The sequence below is a fragment of the Anas platyrhynchos genome, chromosome Z (genome assembly GCF_047663525.1).
Source record: "Anas platyrhynchos isolate ZD024472 breed Pekin duck chromosome Z, IASCAAS_PekinDuck_T2T, whole genome shotgun sequence".
In the NCBI taxonomy this organism is placed as follows: Eukaryota; Metazoa; Chordata; class Aves; order Anseriformes; family Anatidae; genus Anas; species Anas platyrhynchos.
This window is the reverse complement of record NC_092621.1, coordinates 67,528,344-67,548,921: the sequence shown is the minus strand read 5'-3', so window position 1 is coordinate 67,548,921 and position 20,578 is coordinate 67,528,344. Positions and strand designations below refer to the sequence as shown.

Genomic DNA, 20,578 nt, shown 5'->3' with positions numbered 1-20,578 from the left:
AAATAACAACAATTTTTTGTACTATTGATTTGAAGGCAAAGCCTTCATCACAGAGATGATGAAATCATGTGCTTATGATTTGCCCCTCCATATGCTGCACTGACACAAGCCAATGTTTCTTGGAGCAGCTGCCACTTGTTCTTTTTCTCCTTGCTCCAAAATTATTTGAGCTTCACCTGTTCTTTTCTCAAATTAGCCCAAAATTGTTTTTCATTTAGAGGCTTATGCCAACAGTAGCAACTGTACCAACTGGTACCTAGGCCTAAGATGAGAGGGCCACTGACTTCTGAAATGACGTATTTTTAATTGATTTGAATGGGATCAAAGGTTTAGAAAATTAGCCCAAGAGCTTAAAAAAAATTGAAATTATTCCTGGGGAAAATACAAGCAAAACACAATACGTATACCTTCTTGTATCTCAGGGACAGTAAAGTACATAATGTCACCTCCAAGAAACTGAGAAATGAATATCACCCCAAAAAATGTTGAAAACTGTTTCAGTCTATGAATCCTGAAATTAGACCAATAGAACTGTTCTAAGTCAAATTGTTACCTAACTATCCTAAGTCAAATTGTTACCAAGTTGTTAATGTTTTTAAAGACTACATATAAGACGTAAAACTTTTTGTATATCTTTTATCTTACTGACACTCTGATAGCTTCATTAAAAAATTTACCCTAAAAATATCAACGTAGAGCTCACAGATAAATTATTATTTGAAATCACAGTTAAAGTTCAGTTTATAACAATGAAAAAAATATTTGTTCAATAAAAGAAAAATCTTGTAGAATGCTGAAACATGCATAGGTTATTTGCTTCAAACTAAAAGCAATAAATTCAGTCTTTTATGTATTTACTCTTCTAATTGTGAACACAAATTGTAATATAGCAATAATTATATATACTTAAATAGTATATATATAATTAATATAATATATTAATATATTATATATTGTATATATATTTATATAGCATATATAATGTATATAAATATATAGTACATGATATATATTATAATATATTATAATGTATATAAATAATATAATTAATATGTAATTACATGTATATAATGCAAGTTTGTAATATAGCTATAATTAGTCCAATTCTGTTTGTGTATATTGGAGGATATTTACTGGGAGAATATTACATCTTTTCTTTAAATGCCTACTATTTCTTCTTTAGGTCTTGTTGCTCTATAAAAAGGTTGTTACTCTATATTTGCAAAACAATTCCCTCCAGGTATGAAGTAATGCAAGATGGAGGTTCCAACACCTTCTGCATAAAAGTTTTTAATTCAACTGTCATAAAATCAGTGAAAAGCCCTCACTCACTGTGTTCAGTGAGAGCTGAATGAGACTCAAAATCTAAAATGAGTCTTGTTGACTGACTGTTACAAAACAAACAAACAAACAAAAACCTATGATTTGTGACCCAACGTAGCTAAGAGAACATCAGCCACAATTCAGTATCTCTATGACTTTAAAATACAAAAGTCCCAAAAAATAATCAGTAGAGTGAATAAGAATTTCTTGTAAAACCATACCTAAGCTTTATAGTTGTACGGGGAGCTATGAATTGAAATTTCCATACACTTCATTTAAGGGACTGACATGCAGCTATTAGTAAAAAAATATCCCCGTAGGCTCTGAAGAACTGAGAAAGATCTGTGGTGAAATCCATGTCTTATTCATTTAAAAGAATTCTCACAAGAAATGCAGAGCAAAACTTCAATGTATTCCAATCCACCTTCTACAAGGACATTTTGAAATATATGAGCATCATTACAAGTAATGCTGCTGTTATCACTTTGCAGTGGGGGTAGGAAAAAATCAGAATCCACAGTACTATGTTTTCTGTAAGTGGAAGTGTTCAGCCTCCCCACTTACAGACATATTAAATCACAGGAGACTTCTATACAGGCTGAGTTAGAAAGGAAAAGGAATAAGAAATAGATTTCATGTCATGCTCACTTGTGTTTTTCTAACTGGGGCTTGAACTGAAGATTTTATTTTTTAAATGATATTGAAGTAAAATTAAGAAAAGGCAAGATGTCATAGACAGGATCACTAATCAAACACAGCCTAGATAATGTGCATCATGTCTTTTTCAATGGGAAGTAATTACTATAACATTAGTTTTGTAGTGTTTAAACAAGCATTTCATTATATTTTTTCTACACTGATTAAATTTTCTCAGCATTTATAATGCATCATTACATCTGCCTTGTGCACAGATAATGCACAGTATAGTTATTCATTAAAACTTCCTAGTTCTCCTTCATAATTTTTAATAAATCTAATTTGATCAATTTGCATAAAGTTTTATAAAGAATGAGTAGCTCTTTGTTAGCTTTATATCTTAGGTATGAAGTGTCATGGTTACCTTTTTCCAAAAAAGAAAAAAAAAAATCTGTTTTCAGATTTAAGGCCTCAGGAAACTGTATATTCTGGAAGTAAATAAGTGTAAGCTTTAGTCACAAACACTGGTATACTACAGCTGCCTATGGCCATGCTTCACTGTAGCATTTTGTCTCATGGGTGCAGTAAGGGAAAAAAAGAAGCATCTCATTCTTCTGGTTCATAATTATCTTCAGGGATATAAAAGATACTTTAGAGAACACCTAGGCAAATAACCTCTTTAAATTATTTCAAGAAAACTTTTATATTCTCTCAAGTAAAAGGCCACATTTTTAATCCAGGTGTTGTACCAGGTATTCACTCTGTGCTGTATCTTCTGAATTGGGGAAAAAAAATGTTTGTTTTTTTTAAATTAAGTGGGGGAAAAAAAAAAAAAAAAACTAGCTTATTTATCTTATTTATTTAAATTATTGTGAAACTGATGATTTCTTTTAAGTAGTGACCTTGCATCACTAGATGCAAGATTATAGGGAGAAAAAGAAAAAAAAAATTTTGATTTTATCATTCATGGTTTTTTTAGATCTCTGCTACATCCAATTCCATCTTTTGTTCTGTTGTTTAATTTCCTGTCTACTTTGTGTGTATGAACATTATGTTACATGATGGTCTGTCACTCCCAAAGTCTGGGAGTGCTGGGTGCCTTGGCTCTCAAACACGCAATGGCTGATTATCAGGTATTTGAAGTTCCATTCTCACTTGCAAAGTGTTATGATGTTTGGGGGAATTTTGTGATTGGAGTGAAAGTACGCTTAAGTTTTTTTGTTAGAATGAAATATCCATATTCATTCATTTCTCTAACATGAAGTAGTAAATCTTGACAAAACAGAAGACTGATGCAAACTGAGGCATCAATGACATTGATATAAATCCAGAGAAGCTTCTTGCACTTTGAAAAAGATAGGCTAGTAGTATTCAAAATAAAATTTTGCCCTGAAATGTTTAACTTTATTATTATTTTTACTAGAGTAAATCCCAAACTGGGTTGCTGAGGAAAATGCCATCTTGATTTATTTTCTGATATCTGTACGTTAATTTACTAACATCTGCAGTGATCCAAAATTATCACACTATTAATGTTACATGTTTCTAATAGGCACTCCCAACTGTTGCAGTCCTCAGGAATAATCTTATATTACAAAACAGTGACATAGAAAATAGAAGTGAATACTTATGCAACTCCTTGTTAGACACTGGAACGGGCTGCCCAGGGAAGTGGTGGAGTCACCATCCCTGGAAGTCTTTAAAAGATGTTTAGATGTAGAGCTTAGGGATATGGTTTAGTGGGGACTGTTAGTGTTAGGTCAGAGGTTGGACTCGATGATCTTGAGGTCTCTTCCAACCTAGAAATTCTGTGATTCTGTGATTCTTGAAAAGACAACTAGGTGCAAAACAGTTATGGCTGTGAACTTTTGCACTGTGCAATATCCTAGTTCTTGGCATTCCCCAAACCATGGACTATCATTAAAAACCCCATGGGTTATTTTCCTGTCGTGTGCAAACTCATCTGTCTTAGAATTGTTTCTGTTTGCTGTACAGGCACTTTACAACAGGAAAATAAATAAATAAATAAGCATCTTCTATTTTTGCTAAAGATGCAAATATTTTCTCTTAAGAGAAAGCTTTTATCTGCCCAATAAATTGTAATTTGTTCTTCTGCTCAAACAGAACATCTCTGGCCAGAATTTTTAATTTGATGGGAACAAAACAATACCACCTTTTTATTAGATGAACCTGGTCTATACTAACTAGATAGCAATAGAAGTGTAACACCAGACATGAAAGCCAAGCATCAGTTTCAGCTTTATGGGCATGTTGCCAGTAATTACTCCTCAGAAATCTTTGTCTCACTAAAAATCACTCCTCTGTCCTCACCCATCTCTGTAGGCAGAAGTTCTTGAAGTCCTTCTCCTTTATTTATACAAAACAATACTATTTCCAAAGCAAGTGTTGGCCTATGATCAAAGAGAATAAATACTCCCCTTTTCCCTCTCCCTCTTAGAGAGGCCACTCTATTTGAAGTTTTCCAAATAAGCCAAATACAAAAAAAAAAAAGAATCAAAAGACTTTAACAGAATAGCCTTTCAATAGCTTGACATGACACGTCAAAAAAAAAAAAAATGGGAAGAGATAAGGAAAACACCAGAGTATAAATGTCTGGAAACTCAGAACCACTCTGTAATCCCATGACAAAATAAACTTTTAAAATCCTTTTATTAAGCACAATTACAAATTTATCTCCTGAAAAGAGATAATAGCCTTCCTCAGAAAGCTTTAAAGATTTACCTTCTCTCCCTTCAGCTGCCAGAAACTCTGAGGCAGAACACAAGCGAAAGTCTTGAAGACCAAACAAATCTTAAGACCCTTCAGGTTGTGAGATCAGACCCTTCAGAAGTGTACAGCACAGTTTTCTAGAGAACATTACCTTTGCAAACAAAATGAAATAGAGCCCCAAGGCTCATTTAAACTCTCTAACAAAGTTGACATTAAAGTTTTTTCTTTTTTTCTTTAAAACCATTTTATTTCTCTATAAACTCAGAGCACCCACCCATCACATCAAATAGGGACACAATCAGGGACAAATTAAAAACTCACCCAAATTTGGGAAGAAACACTGTAGAGCAGCAGTGCAACTCAAACCAGAAGTGAAAGTATTTGATAACAAATTAATGCATTCTTTCTTACAGTGCCATTCTAATGAAATGACTGTTTTGATAGTGGAAGGAAAAAAATCTTTAGCACATATGGTCTTATCTGATCCTAAAATTCTATAAGTACACTTATGAGAAAAACTTCAGAGACAATTTATCCTATCCACCTACACACGGATAAAAGGTGGAACAGCTTCCACTTCAAAATTGTCTCTACATGTCAGCTTTTGTAAAGAATCAGATTCTCTTTTTCCCACCTATTGTCTGCAAGTTTTTCCTCTTGTGCGACAGCTTTCAGCATTTTTATGGTTTCTGCAACCCAGATAACACAAGAAAACTAAAGCATTTGTGCAAGGATGTGGACTTTGCTTAACTGAGCAGAAGCTGCATGGAATTTGGCACGCTATTGCTCTGATCCTTATCAAATAGTACAAGGGAGAAGTACAAGGGAGAAATGTGTGCATGCTTAATTCTATAGAAAAATACCTTTTATCTCTCCAAACATTTTAATTCCAGTTAAAGAAATAAAAGAGTAAATGGTAATTTCTATTTGGAATACTAAGGATAGAGCCAGCTATCTTGCACAGGTGAAGTGGACAGCTGTGGTAGACTGGTTGCAATGGGCACCAACACAACAAGGAGCTAGTGTGTGTTGAGTACTGTTCCCACATTTTTCCAGTCTGGCAGCAGCAAGTGTCCCCAGGTACTTTGCTCCCATCTCTGCTTCTCTCCTATATGGCCATAATCCAGTCAGTTGTTACACTTTGGTCTTATTGCTTTGGGCAATAAGATTCAGCTAAGCTAAAAATTTAATAAAATTCAATTCTAGCTCAAGCTTAACCTGGAAAATTAAAGGCATTACAAAAATAAAAAATAAAAATAAAAATCTTGGGCCAGCCAAGTGAAGTGTGATTGCAAACAGCCCACTTCTCACCTGGCAGGGTTAATGCAGCACTGCCAAGATATCTATCCAGATAAGACTCCCTCATGGAGAATCAGCAGTTGCCATTCTACAAAGACCTCATCTCTGCTGGCAGGCTGTTCTTTGGAGTTAGGCTAGAAAACAATTCAAAAAAAAAAAAAAAAAAAAAAAAAAAAAAAAGGAAAGAGGAAAAAAGAAATTGAAAAAAGCAAAATAATGTTTTATTATTGTTCACTTCTGCAAAGGAGAACAGAAATAGAAATAGAATTTGGGGCAGAGACAGCAGTGCATTCTGGCAGCAAGCATACTCATTTCTTTCTGAAAGATAATACTATCTGTCAAGATCTAGCCATAACAGGTTTCATATACTGCTGTTCCTATTCCTCACATTCAAGTTGAAAAGATCAGAAATTGTTTTCTATGGGACTCCAAGCCAGAAATCATTCTTTCTATCCAGGTTGCTGTATGAATGAAAAAGGTTAGCAAGCCTAACAAGACAATAAAGAATAAATGTGGTGCAAAAGAGAAACCTGAAAAGACATGTGCGTAGAAGCAGTATACACAACATAACTTCTACATAGCCTACTGAAGAACTTCAGCAGGCTGGCAGGAAAAATGAGTAAAGCAAAGCAAGAATGCAACTGAGCTGCATTCATAGTAATTCCCTTTGGGAGATATCAGAAAAAGAAATAAACAAAACTTGCTGATAAACTCCTTCAATACACCATTTTAAATATTACCACTCAAAAACAAGCCTCTCTGAAGTTTTTCAAACTAATCTCAGATAATATCTCTAAAAACCAAAGCTATCCACTGGACAGAGCTTGTAGCAAGATCAGTAAATCATTCTGTCAATTATTTATTCTATGCCCTAACTGTCCCTAGCCTCTGCATGAGAGAGCAGCATTCAGGTTTGCACTGTTTTGCTTTCCATGCTCAGTCACAGCTCGTATGCAGGAGTCTGCAGGCATTCTGTAGCACATACTAGTACAGCCTTACATAGATTGAATAGTGATCTTCCATAGGCCACCAGTGATGTCCCCAGCATTACCACAGTGCAGTTACTGAAGAACAATGGTGAGACATGAAATTCAGAATTTTGTGCTACAGATCTGTCCCCGCTGACAAGTACAGATATTACTCGCAAGCAGCAAGGGGTACATAGTAGAGGTATCAGCACTCCTACTACATAATAAAAATTCCCAGGTAGCAGGAAACAGTTTGGATTGGATGTCATCTTAGTTAATAATAGAGACTGATGCTGGGGAAAGGAAAAAAAAAAAAAACCTTTTTCAACTAGAAAGTCACTCAACTGCTCAATTAAATTGACCTCTATTTCTCTATTTGCCTTTCCTGAAGACAGAGTAGAGCTCCACTGGAACACACTGCAAAATCAACACAAAAAGTTATTCATTTTCTTACTCTCCTTAAAATACATGCATAACATCACTGAAGTCCTTATGCTGTGAATTCTCCATGTTTTTAATGAAAAGATGGGAATGTGGGGATGTAATCTTCTTTGCCCAAAAAAAGCATCCAGCAGCAATATTACCAACTATCTGAGACAGCTGGTATTTCTTCTTTTTTGTACAATTCATACTGTCTTCAACAGCATAGACTATAACATATGTTTCTTAATATTAAATTGTTTAACGCCAGAAAAAGACAATATTTTAGTAAATGTTATTATTTCCAGTGGACATACAGATTCTAGACATATTAGGTTATGACTGACTAATACGATTACTTCCACTTAAGCTTCAGTTTCTTCCACTTAAGTTTCAGCTTCATCGACCTCTACAGAAGTCCTAGGTGCATACTTTTTTTTAAAACTTCGGGGTATGTATACTAGAGGAAGCATGAGATCTTTCATCTGGAACTCTCTCCACAATTATGCCATTTATTTTCAACTGAATATATTACAATCATTTATATACATTTTCCTTCCTCTTTCTCATTTGATGATAGTTGCTAGCTGCAAATCTACATCTGACCACTCTGACAGCTGCTCTCAGAAATGTGTTCCCGTATAACATGGACTATAATTTTTCTGGTTACTGGGCAAGTATAATGTTACTTTTCACATTCCTTAAAAAATGATGTTCTTTATTGTACAGGAATTGAAACTTTACGGAATATAAGTAAAACTAACAAAGAAACAAAAAAACCTGCCACGCATTGTTTGAAAACACATAAATTCAACATAAATTCTGAAATTTAACCTAGAGATTCATTTCTCTCTCTCTCTCTTTTTTTTTCCTTTGTAAAATGGTCTAAAGAGTAGGACACTGTATTCTAACATTCTTCATCCTGGTGACTTTTATACAAACCTGCTTACCTTTGTGGACTTCCTTAATGCTTAAAGCTTTAACTATGCATCAATATTTCCAGGATTAATATCTCAAACCTCAGTTCTTTAGGATACTTTCACATAGTTCTGAACAGAACTAAATAATAATAATAATAATAATAATAATAATAATAATAATAATAATAATAATAATAATAGGAAGCATGCTGGCAAGTAAAAAATAAAATACATTAAAAATAGGAGTATGGGATTTTGTTTGTTTAATAGCGGTGTTTGAATCTGGTCTTACCATCATGTTGGAAGTTTTAAGATAGACTTGCGTTACATGTTTTCCTCTCTTGTAGCTCAGTATGCAGTCTTTCCCAAACTCATCTCTGTAGTACTTCTGAAGGAGGTACTGTAGTACCTCCAACCTCCTCTAATTTTTCCTCTGGTCCTTCCTAGCTTCCCCACTTCTCTTTGCTGGACCATGGTGATGACTCAGACTCCATTCCAAGTCAGCACTTAACAGCACTGCAGCATAATGAAAGAAATCATTGCAGCATAATGAAACTTGGGGAAAAGGGACAGGAAATAACTCTGTTGTAAGATAAAATAAAGCACAGGCTTTCAGAAGGTTGCAATTTGTGGATTCGAGCTTGAAGTAGACTCGTAACCTTCAGATGTGTGCCTATCACTGCCTCTTCATGTGATGCTAAAAGCAAAAATGATTGCTGTAGGATAAACTGTTCTGTGTGCTTGGCTTAGCAACCATAGGCTATCAGGTGTCACAGCACTACCACGATCTAAAAAACGTCACAAGCTACAGCAGGGATCCATGGAAGTGATTTGCCTCTTATGAAGGTAGCTCTGTTTATGAGCTGCAAAGTGTTTTGAATAAGATGTCTGCTGCTCAAACCTGTTACTTCTGGCGAGACTTTTCAACGATACCTTAGGGAGCCATTCTAGACAACTAGAGGAATTGTCTATAGAAGTTTACAAGAGGTCATTCTTTAAACATATCCTATGCTGTACTTGATCATTTCATGCATTTTCACTAACACACAACTCCCTCTCTATGGGCCTCACCTCATGAAGCCAGAAATTTGTCAGGTCTTCATGTTTTCTTTCTACTTGATCTCCTCATGTAAGCCTGGACTGGGGAGTCTTGGGTATTTTGGACAGCAAAATACAAACACATTGGAAGTCTGCTCCTTTTCACATTCTTGACAGAATAAATAGACCAAAAATAACATGTAAGCTTGCTCATTATTAAAATCATTTACATAGAGAGCATGATGTAGAAAGGACTCAATAATTGGGAATTCCTTTCTGTGAGCACAAATCACATCAGAGTCAGCAATGAGCAGATGCTACAGATAGGAGAAAATTGAAAGTATTATTGGATTCTGTAATCAAAATGTGCCTAACCGAACCCCATTTCATATCTTAGAGTGCCTTATTTCCCAAAGCAGCAAGCCCCAGCAGGAAGCAGGGACAGGCCTGAGCAGAGGCACTATCTCGACATTCAGCAAGAGCTTTAACAGACCTCTGAGACAAGTTCAGAGATATAAAGCCAGCAAGCAAAAAGGAGTATTATTTACATATACAAATTGCAAAATTAAAGCTTTAGGAAAGCACACGATGAGAATTTCTCCACTCTTCACATCTGAGATTTCACAGCCGTGTGATGTAGCACCCACTATAAAATAAATTCCTGCTCTGGAAAAGCTCCAGGCTCTAAAACAGGTGTTAATGTCAGTAACTGAGTCACAGTGGAAAAACAAGTCCTGCAGGGTAGCCATAAAACAGAAGATGAGGGAAAAAAAATGTAGACTAAGCAACCAACTTTATAATACATCAGAAATAACTGCTTAAAATATGTTCAAATAGCAACACTTAAGTCACTGACACCATGCAGAAATTACAGGTTATATTGAGCTATTTAAGCATCATGTCTTTCCTTCTTCCAGTATCATAAACAGTGGACTGCACCGTTCCCCTGTCTCAGCCCCATCTGGCTTTATAGGATACAATTTTACTTTCTTTGTTTATGCGTACCTGCCAACGGGAGATATAAGAGCTTTGGGAGGGAGAGTGCCAAACAGTTTCCTGCCAAACAGTGCCAGGAAAGAAACATATGGGCCAACATAGATATATTATTAATTTCTTTGTATGTGGATTAATGCAGGAAGACAGATTTTTATTGTTGGTATTTTGCAAATGAGACACTGTATGTGATCTTTCAAGAGTAAAGAGTAGAAGAGCTGAATTAGTACATTAGATCGTTCAGGTCTTGAGAGTGCATCTTTGAAATTAACAGCAGTTTTGTCATTGGTTTCAATAGAAAGAAGATATACTCTGGCCACAGCCAATATTTGAAACTTCATAGACACATGCAAGAAATGCCACAGTGGAGAACCAAGAAACCAAATTAATAAGTCAGCATATCCCTCACATATAATATATTGCTCAAACATCAAATGTTCTGCCTTTGAAATATAAATCTCTACAAAAGGAGACACAGAATGATCATACTTAAACATACCAAAAAATACCAAACATACCAAAAAAAGGCAGAAAGAACTTTTCACAAAATCAAAAGCTATTTCATTGGAGAACAACATATTGTACCATAAGTACCTATTTTAGCATTTGAAACAGCAAATTTATGTTGTTATTCAATGAGACAAGTTTCCTCATTACTACTGCAGTACTTTTGATCTTTTGATTCAGGAGCAAGACTTTGCTTTTTTTTTTTTTTTTTTTTTTTTTTTTCTTGCTGTGGAATTAGAATTCCACACTACACTTGGATATCAGAGCTTCAGCTGCACATACCAGGACACTAGATTTTCAAAGCACCCCTGCCAAAAACTGATTTTGGAGCAGTCTTCTGGAATTAGTCATTCTCCCCGGCAAGTTACGTTTCTGACTGCATCATCCACAAGGCTGAGACTGATAAATATGCTGAAAAGGTCATGCCATGTAATAGTTGCTAAAGGGTTACTATGAAAGGCCACAAGTAATAAGTCATGTGGGGAAAATTTACTCACTAATCTTAACACTCTTACAGTTCTTCTTTGCAGAAAGGCAAAATTGCTTGCTGACATAGAGCTAGCATAAGTATTAGTCTAGCTAATATTCTCAGTACCTTCCTTTGTGAAGTCTTCTACTGAGACGTACCAGTTGCTACATTTGGTGTAAGGGTTAATACCAGAAATCAGTGCAAAAAATGTTCTCAGAGCATTTGTTGTTTTCTGCAGCAAGGCATGAATATTGGAAACTCATCCTGGATACAGACTGTCTTTTTATAATAAAAGTGTAACTAGAAACAAAGTATATGGAACATCAGCTTACCTCACAAGATAACATAGTGGGAATATTTGTTTTGGCAGAACTCATAGGGAAATGGGTAATGTTTTGTAGGAAATTTTAAAAGATAAAATTAGGTTTGGCTCATCAATAAAGTAAACTAAATTTCAACATTTAGCAACCCAGGAAACTAAGCTTTTTTATTAATCTTTTTCGTTGCCATTTTTCCACTCGGTGGCACAGATCATTTAAAAAGATAACCAGTGGCTGAGCAGAAAGAAAGCTCCTGATAAACAGCTGCTTTAGGATGGCAGGAAAGTTTGTCAGGAATACTTGCTGCTGTTATAAACTTTCAAATGCAAATGACATAAAATCTGAGAATCTGGCTACAGTATTTCCTGTCATACCTGTTTGTATCTGTGGACAGTCAATTCCTGGCCGCTGGTGCTGTGACAGCACCAAAAGAGACTTGTATCAATCTCTTTGGGACCTGAACTTCCAGTGCTTTCGGGCCGACACCAGAAAAGAACAGACCACAGAATATGTGAAGATCAGTCCCAGTTCGTCTGTTAACCAGTCTAAAGGCCTTGACAGGAAAGAAATCTGCTTCTGTGCAAAGCATAGCTGACAGATCTGCACTGAACATTCCTGGACGTCAGGAAAGCCTCAGCAGCTAGGGGGAGAGTGGCTTTGGAGATGGCTTTTTCGTTTGTTTTGCCTTTAGCCAGGGGAATGGATGAAAACACAGGATGGGCTTAGTGATGAGGAGGACAGTTCAAAGATAGATTTACATGTAATGAATGTAAGTTTCATGAATTTCCTGAAATGTTACACCGTTGCTGTCTTGTGTACATCTTCAACAGACTTTTCATACAAAAACATTTATTCTGCTACTAATATTTGCCAGCTAGGAAAATACTTTAAAAAATATTCTGGGAAGAAAATGGGAATTTTTAAGTGTGCAAGAGAAACCAGGGTGAAAAAACATTCAGTGAGGGAACAGGTATTTCTTTTTTTTTCTTTTTTTTTCTTTTTTTTCTTTTTTTTTTCCCCCCAGAGCTCCTTCATTTCCAGGAAAACAGCCAGAGCTTTCTTTTAGTCTAAAGAAAGGTTTAAGCCAGGGCTGGAGGTTTATACATTTTTTCTGTCTCCATAACACGGAGACAAATGTGTCCACTCCTGGGCAGTGTTAACAAGGACAGAGGGCGGAGTCCCTCAGCTTCCCAGCAAATTCACCCTTGTAGTGTAGGCTTTGAGTTCACACAGCACCTAGGAGTATACTCCACGTACTTCTGGCATCTACCTGCCAGCTGCCATCCAAAGCATCTAGCTACTTACCTAGAGCCTAGGAAGCATATATGACTTGCATCTGTGCTGTCTCTCCTGAGCTGGCCTCTGGAGTCCTACTTAAAGCCCATTTACACTGCCAAAGTATGACCTAAATATGTTAGTCTAACTGAAATCCAGGATTTGAAAGACAAACAGAAACCATATGTAAATACTGGTCTTTAAAATTAATTTATACAGAGCTTTGAAACTTTAACAAAAGTTTGTCTGTTGAACCATCTGTTCTGTACCGTAGATCATTCACAGTTAATTTGTACAGGTTTCTCTGACAGCAATTGCAAATAATTGAGGTCAAGAATAGTTTGCTCATAATTAACTGGGAAACTGGGTATAGAGTGAATAATGTATTTTCTACTTATCCTTCTCTTCCTTTCAAGAACTAAAACAATACTGTTGTCACCATCAAGACTTTGCTATCAAGAAATATCTGATTGAGCACTACAGCTCTTCAAGTTTACACTGCTGTTGTTGCAGCCATTCCAATGGAGGTATAATCATGTACAGCCAGGCAGCATTTGTCCTCGTTATGCAGGTATTCTTGGAAGAGATCATGCTCCTACCTGGAAAGCATTTAAACACATCCTTAGCCATCTCTTTCAGGGCAACACTTAAAGCTTCAGGTGCTTAGGGTCTTACAGGACAGAAGTCCTCTTCTCTTATCTTTAAGACTGGTGCAGAATTACAGATTCTTCTTAAAACAGTAGAACCTGGTATTTTTTGTCAGTTTGAATTTAATAGCTAATATTTCACTTGCTGCCTGAGGGAGAAAAGTCAACACCTGCCATTTTTGAGGTTGTACAGTTGAAGGCTTGGCTGCTCCAAACACTTACTGAAAAGCTACAAATCTCCAGCTAGCTGTTCCAGTTCATTAAGGGTGAAAATGTTTTAAATACGTATGATTCAGGCTGTCTATGTAATTTCTTTTCATAAAGAAGAATTCAAGCCAACAGTAGCTTGTAATTTTCTAACCATAAAATACAAGTAGCTGAAACAGCCTTCTTCTCCGTAACATTAAGGGGGCAGTCGACAATGCCCTCTACTAGAAAGCTTCTGCTCAGTCAGGTAACAGGGCCTTCTGGTGAAGTTCTGCTTTCTCCTTATTCATGTTATTTTGCAGACTAAACAGTCACTTCAGGTCTATTTATTTACGTATAGACTAGATTATTAGTCAGATGGAAGCTCTGTTGACTCCACTTAGACCCAACTGGTAATATCAAAATCACTGCCATAACGAAAAATATTCCATTTGCCTATGACATTCAAAGTAGAAAAAATTTTGACATTAGCCCCTGGAAAGAACACAAAACAAAGTGTACCAAAGAAATCACAAGTGCACCCTCACAAAGCCCAGAATTTATCTAGTGATTTTCAAGTCAATCAAAAAAGGAAAGGTACAGGCATGAAATGGAAAATAAGTAAAATTTTCCAAGCTTAGAATTAATTCTGAGAATTAAAAGCACAGTAAAACCCAGCATTAACTCAAAGGTTGGAATGGGTGTTTGAGATGGTGGGATAAAAACACTCATCCATTATGACTTTTCTTTTCAACAACGTGTTAACAAAGTTCAGCCTTCTTTGAACAGAGGCAGAAGCCTAGGTACTTCTAGGTTCGTGTCTGCTTTCACTGCAATGCAATACTTCAGGTGCCACCTGCTGGATATTCAGCCCTCCTGCACTGCACCAGCCTAGTTTCCCATCTGCCTTCCCAAATCTTTTAAGTATTGACAAAATAATTTTTCCTTTAAGTGTTTTCTTATCCTAATCCAAACAGGTGCTTTACTAACTGTATATTTCACCAATACCCAAAAGTGATAAGCAACGCTATATTTTCAGCCTCGGTCCTAAGTCTGCATGTAAGAGACCAGAAAAGACTGGAACCTATATGCAACATGGATGTGACTTGTCCAGGGGAGGATGGGGAAAGTACCTCATCCTGCCCCCCAGCCTAACCTATTTGGTCCCATCTACCCAACAAAATGGCAATACTGATCGATGGGATATCTGGTCTGCACAGATCTGCCAAGTCCTGTCAAGTCTAGCCTTCACCAGAACAAAAAAAGAAGATTAAATGAGAAAACCTTGAGGGCTGGTGACTGTGCCTGGTCTTTAAGTAACAAAGTCCAAATATAGGTTTGTGGTGAGGGTAAAAAAAAAAAAAAAAAATATATATATATATATATATACATATATATATATATATATATATATATATATATATAATTCATGTGAGATTCAGTATTTGATTACCATCATGACATCAGATACAAAGCAAGCTAAAATAGCTTAATCATGTATAATGTATGAGCATTAATAAGATTGAAGTGAGTGTCTGTGGTTGACCACTGCCTTACAGCACAGGAGCAACTGTCTTTGAAATTCTGCATCTTGTTCGAATGGGCTAGCATCCTCAAGTAGGTAGAAAAGAGACTTTTAGTCCTCTGTAAGCAGGAGTTTTTAAAGTTCTTCCATCTACCTATATGTTGCAATGTTCAAGTGGAACTACAAAGAAAATGTTGTTAGCAAATACCAGTGTTTCATGCTGGTAACTCAGGCTAAATCTAATAATTGCAGGACTGTATTCAGAGAACCAAGACATGTATGTGTGTGTGTTTCTATCTCAGGGCGCTCTTGTGCTGTAAGTCAACTGAAACTGTGAGAACGTGGCAATGTATTTCCGTTTTCATCAACAGTTAACCCCATTTGACCTTGTTGGACAAGGCCTGGGGTCATAAGTGGGTATTTGACATAAACCAGGAGTCGTGCTTAGTTAAAAACAACCCTGTGGAAAGTGGAAAGAAACAGGCACAATTACCCCCATAACCTCAACCACCAAGAACATCCAGTTTCTCTCATCACAGATGCACTTGATCCCAGTGATGTTCAACGGTCCCTGTTGGCTTTACCTCCATAGTAGAGATCTTCAGCACCTTGGGGGTGTTCTGGCACTATGAAACAAGTATTACACTCCCAGAAGTGTGGAGGCCATGGCCGGATGCCTTATTAAAACCTCTGTTCATGGGTGAGAAGGACAGAGAAGAACAGCAGTAGACAATACCTGGGTTTATAAAACAGCAGCACTACACCATGGTACATCACATTGTGCATCACATTTACTTTCAGTCAAGCAAAACACACACACACAGCACTACAGCAAAAACTGCTTGTACATTTGAAATTTACCTCTTATAATCTCCCTGTACTTTTACAGTATACTTTTTCTTTTCCGAAGTATGGCATTGACTCATCCAGTGTGCTGCATATGTGATTATCTCCATGTAAAGCAGGCTGGGGATCTCTGGCCTAGAAGCATAAAAATTATGAAAATATTAACATTCTCTCCTGGAATTCTTAATATAATTAGAAAATGAGAAGTGATAGGGAAATCAACATACACAGAACAGCAAAATGAGAAAAGCAGGCTCAGGAGGTTTCACTGTTATGTGATTCCTCTTTAATGTGAACTAGCTGTCTAATTATCAGGTTCTACAAATCAGCCAGTTTCTGCCCTTTTACCACTAAATCTCAGACTGGTCTCCATGAATCTGCTAACACAATTTCCCACTTACTTTCTTTGTCATAATGCAGGATAGCAATTTCTCTCCTTGTAGAGCTCTGTTTCTCTCCTTTGAACAAGTCAGTTTAAAGAAGAGTGTGGTCACTTATGCATGCCAAGATTTCATCTGCCAAGGTTTCTCACACTAAGTATCATTCACACCTGAATGATACCTGAATTTCCTCCCAGTCGGACTGCTCCCTCCTCCCAGTCTTGATGCCAGTCTCTCCAGAACTCCCTGGCTGCCTTCCCTGGCATCCAGATGATTCCTTTTCCCAGCCACTCTCACCTTTTCACCATGATCTAATAAAGGCAATTCTGCTCACCAGTAATTTCAAAGTAATTCGCTAAGACATTAGTTAGACTCACATAGCCTCTGTCATCCACTGCATAGGTTTGTACATAAGCTACTAATTTCCTGAGGAATTTGAAATTATTCTTGGTCAGTATCAGTGTTGTATCCAGATCTCACACAATATTTGTCAAGTTTAGAATGTTGTGACGATTTTCCTACAACCTGTAATTAATCTTTTTAAAAACAAAACAAAACAACCAAACAACTTCCATCAAATTATTTAGTCAGTCTTTGATCAAATCTTGGAAATATAGGTCAAATTGAATTAACCCAATTACCCCTTGCTCTCCACTTCACTTTGTGTTTCAGTCATTCACTTGTCACTAAGATGAGCATTGTTTAAAGGAGAAAAGCTTTCCCTATCTGGGCAAAAAAGACTTGGTGGAACAGAAAGCTTTTTCATTTGGGGGCTGCCCTTGCCTTCACTTCCTTTCACTCCTCATCTGCTCATCATTACTGTAATGTTACTAAGGCAGAGAAACAGATGTCAACTGGCTCGTTTAGGAAAATAACATCCAAGAATGTACATATATTAAATTATTTTTTATATATTTATTTATTTATTTTCAAATTTTATATTGAAATTTATTTTATATATATTTATTTATATTATTATATAAATTATTTAATATAATATTACATATAATTAATATTACATATAATTACATATAATTTCTATGTAACTCTGTTATGAACCAAATTTTTTGAGGATTTTCCTTCTTCCCACTAGCTGTACAATAAATTTACAACACTTCCTAGCTGGTCTTATCCTCTTCTCAGCTTGCAGTGAATTGTGGGATGCTTGCTTTCTTTTAGCACCCTTGTAATGTGCAAATTTGATGGAAGAGGATAGTATTTTACTGCAGTTGCCAAAGGGCATCAATTAGTTTATTTTCTTTCATATACATTTTCCTAGTAAGCAGTAGTGATTCTTGGTCACACTGAAGAACAGATACCACTATTAAGGCTCTCAAATACATAAACAGCCCTGCTCTTCTCAAGAAAGCAATGAAAGGAGTAAACATGACCTTGAGCTCAAGGAAGTGCAGTGTAACACAGCTGCAGGGTTAAATATGTATACAGGTTATTTTTATGCTTCATCATCCAGATCTGTAAGTAATATGGTTCAGAAGTGATGCTGCATCACCTTGAGGAATTCACAGCTACACAGCATCAGTCAGAGCCAGATCAAAGACCTACTGCTGGAGGCAATAACTTTTTGGTCTCTGCTTGCCACGATTCAGAAATGCAGTTTCTCTGCAAAAGCCAGACTTACTGGACTAGAAAATTCATCAAGCTGTTTCTTTCAATTAGTCATCACGATGCACAGAATGAGTTTCAGCACTTCTCAGCATTCCATATGGGTTAGCACTGGTTTCTGAAGATCATTTTGAAGTAGGCAAAGCTGGAGGGAGGATCAGGTAGGTCACTGCCATTAAAAACACTTTCATCAACTTCTGCCGAAGTGAAACTGCTGATTGCCCATTAATGCAGCCACCATCTTTCCATATATTCAAGACTACTTTGAAATCAGACCTTGAAGTATCTACTCCCTCTCCGCTTTTGTACTCTGTGATCAAATGAGAGCATAAGAAGCACATTTATTTAGCGTTCTCATCCACAGTCTTTAGCAGGAAGCAAATGTGTCAATTTTATTCCTGATTGATACCACATCAGTAGAGGTTAGGAACGCATAAATTTACTGTTTGGAAAACATGGAAGCTCTGGAATAAGAACAAAAAAACACATTGCAAATCAACCTGAAAAACGTCAAACTAGAACCAGCTCATGCAAAACAATTCAAAATCCTGATACTGAAATGGAGCTGATTATTAATTGGGACAGTTTAATAGGATACATAGCAGGGAAGTGAAAATATATATATATGTTTGGGTCCTGCATCTCATTAGGGGGCAGAGAAGGAGCAGTCATTTGTTAGCAAAATGTTAACAGCAAGTCTACTGGGTATATATCTAGACAACTTACTGAAAAGCTTCAGACTAACAGAAATAACAGCATAACAGACTAGAGGAAGAATTTTGGGAAAAACTCTTAAAAGACTACCATGTGTATCAGCTTAGCCAGGGTAAATAAAGGGGAAAATAAAGCATGGAAGATGCAAATATCTGAAGGAAAGAAACATCAAGGGAATAAGAATGATTTGCTGTAATACAAAGCTTGCTGTGTTGAACAGTAAGATGAAATTAAAATAAGGACACAATATGGCTAATACAAAAAAAAATGCTAAAATATATTAAGCTATGCGAATTATCACAAACAGAACTGAAACACTGAAAGTGTTTAGAGATGGAAAAGAGCAATTTTTTTATATACAATCATTCTGAAGCAGAAATTAACATGATACAGAAACTTGCAAATAGCATTAATCCTACACCTCTTTTGTCACAATATTTTTATCTAACACAACAGCTAATGTCTTCAAAAATTGCAAACGTAAATATTGCATAGATAACAGCAGGAAATAGCCTTCTCCTTAAAAAGCTGTAATCTTGGCAGGCTCTTGTAAACACGAGCACATTTTTTCACTTCATATAGACATTGGGAATGCAACTTCGGAGTATTTACGCCACTTTTCAAAGTGAAAGTTTGGGGGAGTTTTCTCTGTTTCAGCCTCCCAGCAGATATACTGAGGGGAAAGAGGCCCACAGCAATTAGAACAACAGGACATACCTCTTGATGTTTCAGAGGCCATAGTGGCATAGCCTGCAGTGTACCCAAAAAGCTGCCACAGAAAAGCTGTACACAAAAAGCGTCCACAGCTGAGCCGCCCCCCCTCAGGTCCGTGGGACACTGGACTATGTGGCAGCATGGGGACTGTACCAGAAGAAATTCTCATGCTTTTGAATGATCCATAGCTATTTTCATTATCTATTGCATTATTATTAAAACAGTGACAGCATGACAAAGACTGCAGATTTTCAGATAGATCTGCGGAACGAAATGGCAGAAAGCCTGCAATCTGACTGTACACACAATTAAAATGAACAGACTACAGAGACAGATGTAGTCCCCCCTGACCTTAATGATGTTGATGTTTACATATGAACCTCCCCACTCAGCTGCAGATAAGGAATGACAGACAATACTACAAATTAGTGAAGGTCAATAGAGCAGGAGGCAGCAGTTAGTCAATTACAAAAGCAAACCCTTTGCTAAAGCACCAAGTTCTGTGTTTTCTCAGTATAATCAACTGCCTGAGTCATGGAGTCTAATAAATTGAACTGTTTTTCCTTTGTCTAATTGACTGATGCTTGGAATGGCATGAACTTTAGGTGTGCTAGAATTTAAGTCTTAATATCATGTAGCAAAAGGCAGACATCTAATTAGTCTGTCTTCAGGTCTAATGGCTGCTTCCACAATGTACTGGTCCATCCAACCATGACAAAGTCTTTGCTTTGAAGGTGTTTAAAAAGAAAAAAACAAAAAATTGTTTACAAGCTATGTATGAACTCTACTGGGTGCTAGTAAAGTTGTTGTAGCAAAACAGTTCGTGTGTGAAGAACAAGGATTGAATTATAAACAAAAACAAAATAACACTTTTCTCAGATAAGGTATGTTCTTTCTGTCAGAAAGATGATGCAAATCATCAAATTCATCTTGAAGTAACAACGGATAATAGTATTCCTGATTCATTGCACAGAATAAAAAAAAATAAAAACTCATATAGCCTTTAGATCTGTCTTTTTCCCCTTGCCTCTATGGGTTATCTGGG

The 20,578-nt window shown here is 36.4% G+C and overlaps 1 protein-coding gene across 1 annotated transcript in view; it reads right to left on the bottom strand.

Moving 5' to 3' along the window:
- Nucleotides 1-15,983: 15,983 nt before the first annotated feature.
- DTWD2 (DTW domain containing 2) overlaps nt 15,984-20,578 on the bottom strand; it is a 107,009-nt gene continuing 102,414 nt past the window's right edge. The window contains exon 6 of the mRNA XM_038171087.2: nt 15,984-16,237. Coding sequence (XP_038027015.1) covers nt 16,121-16,237 — 117 coding nt within the window. The 3' untranslated portion in view covers nt 15,984-16,120. The remainder of the gene's footprint in view (nt 16,238-20,578) is intronic.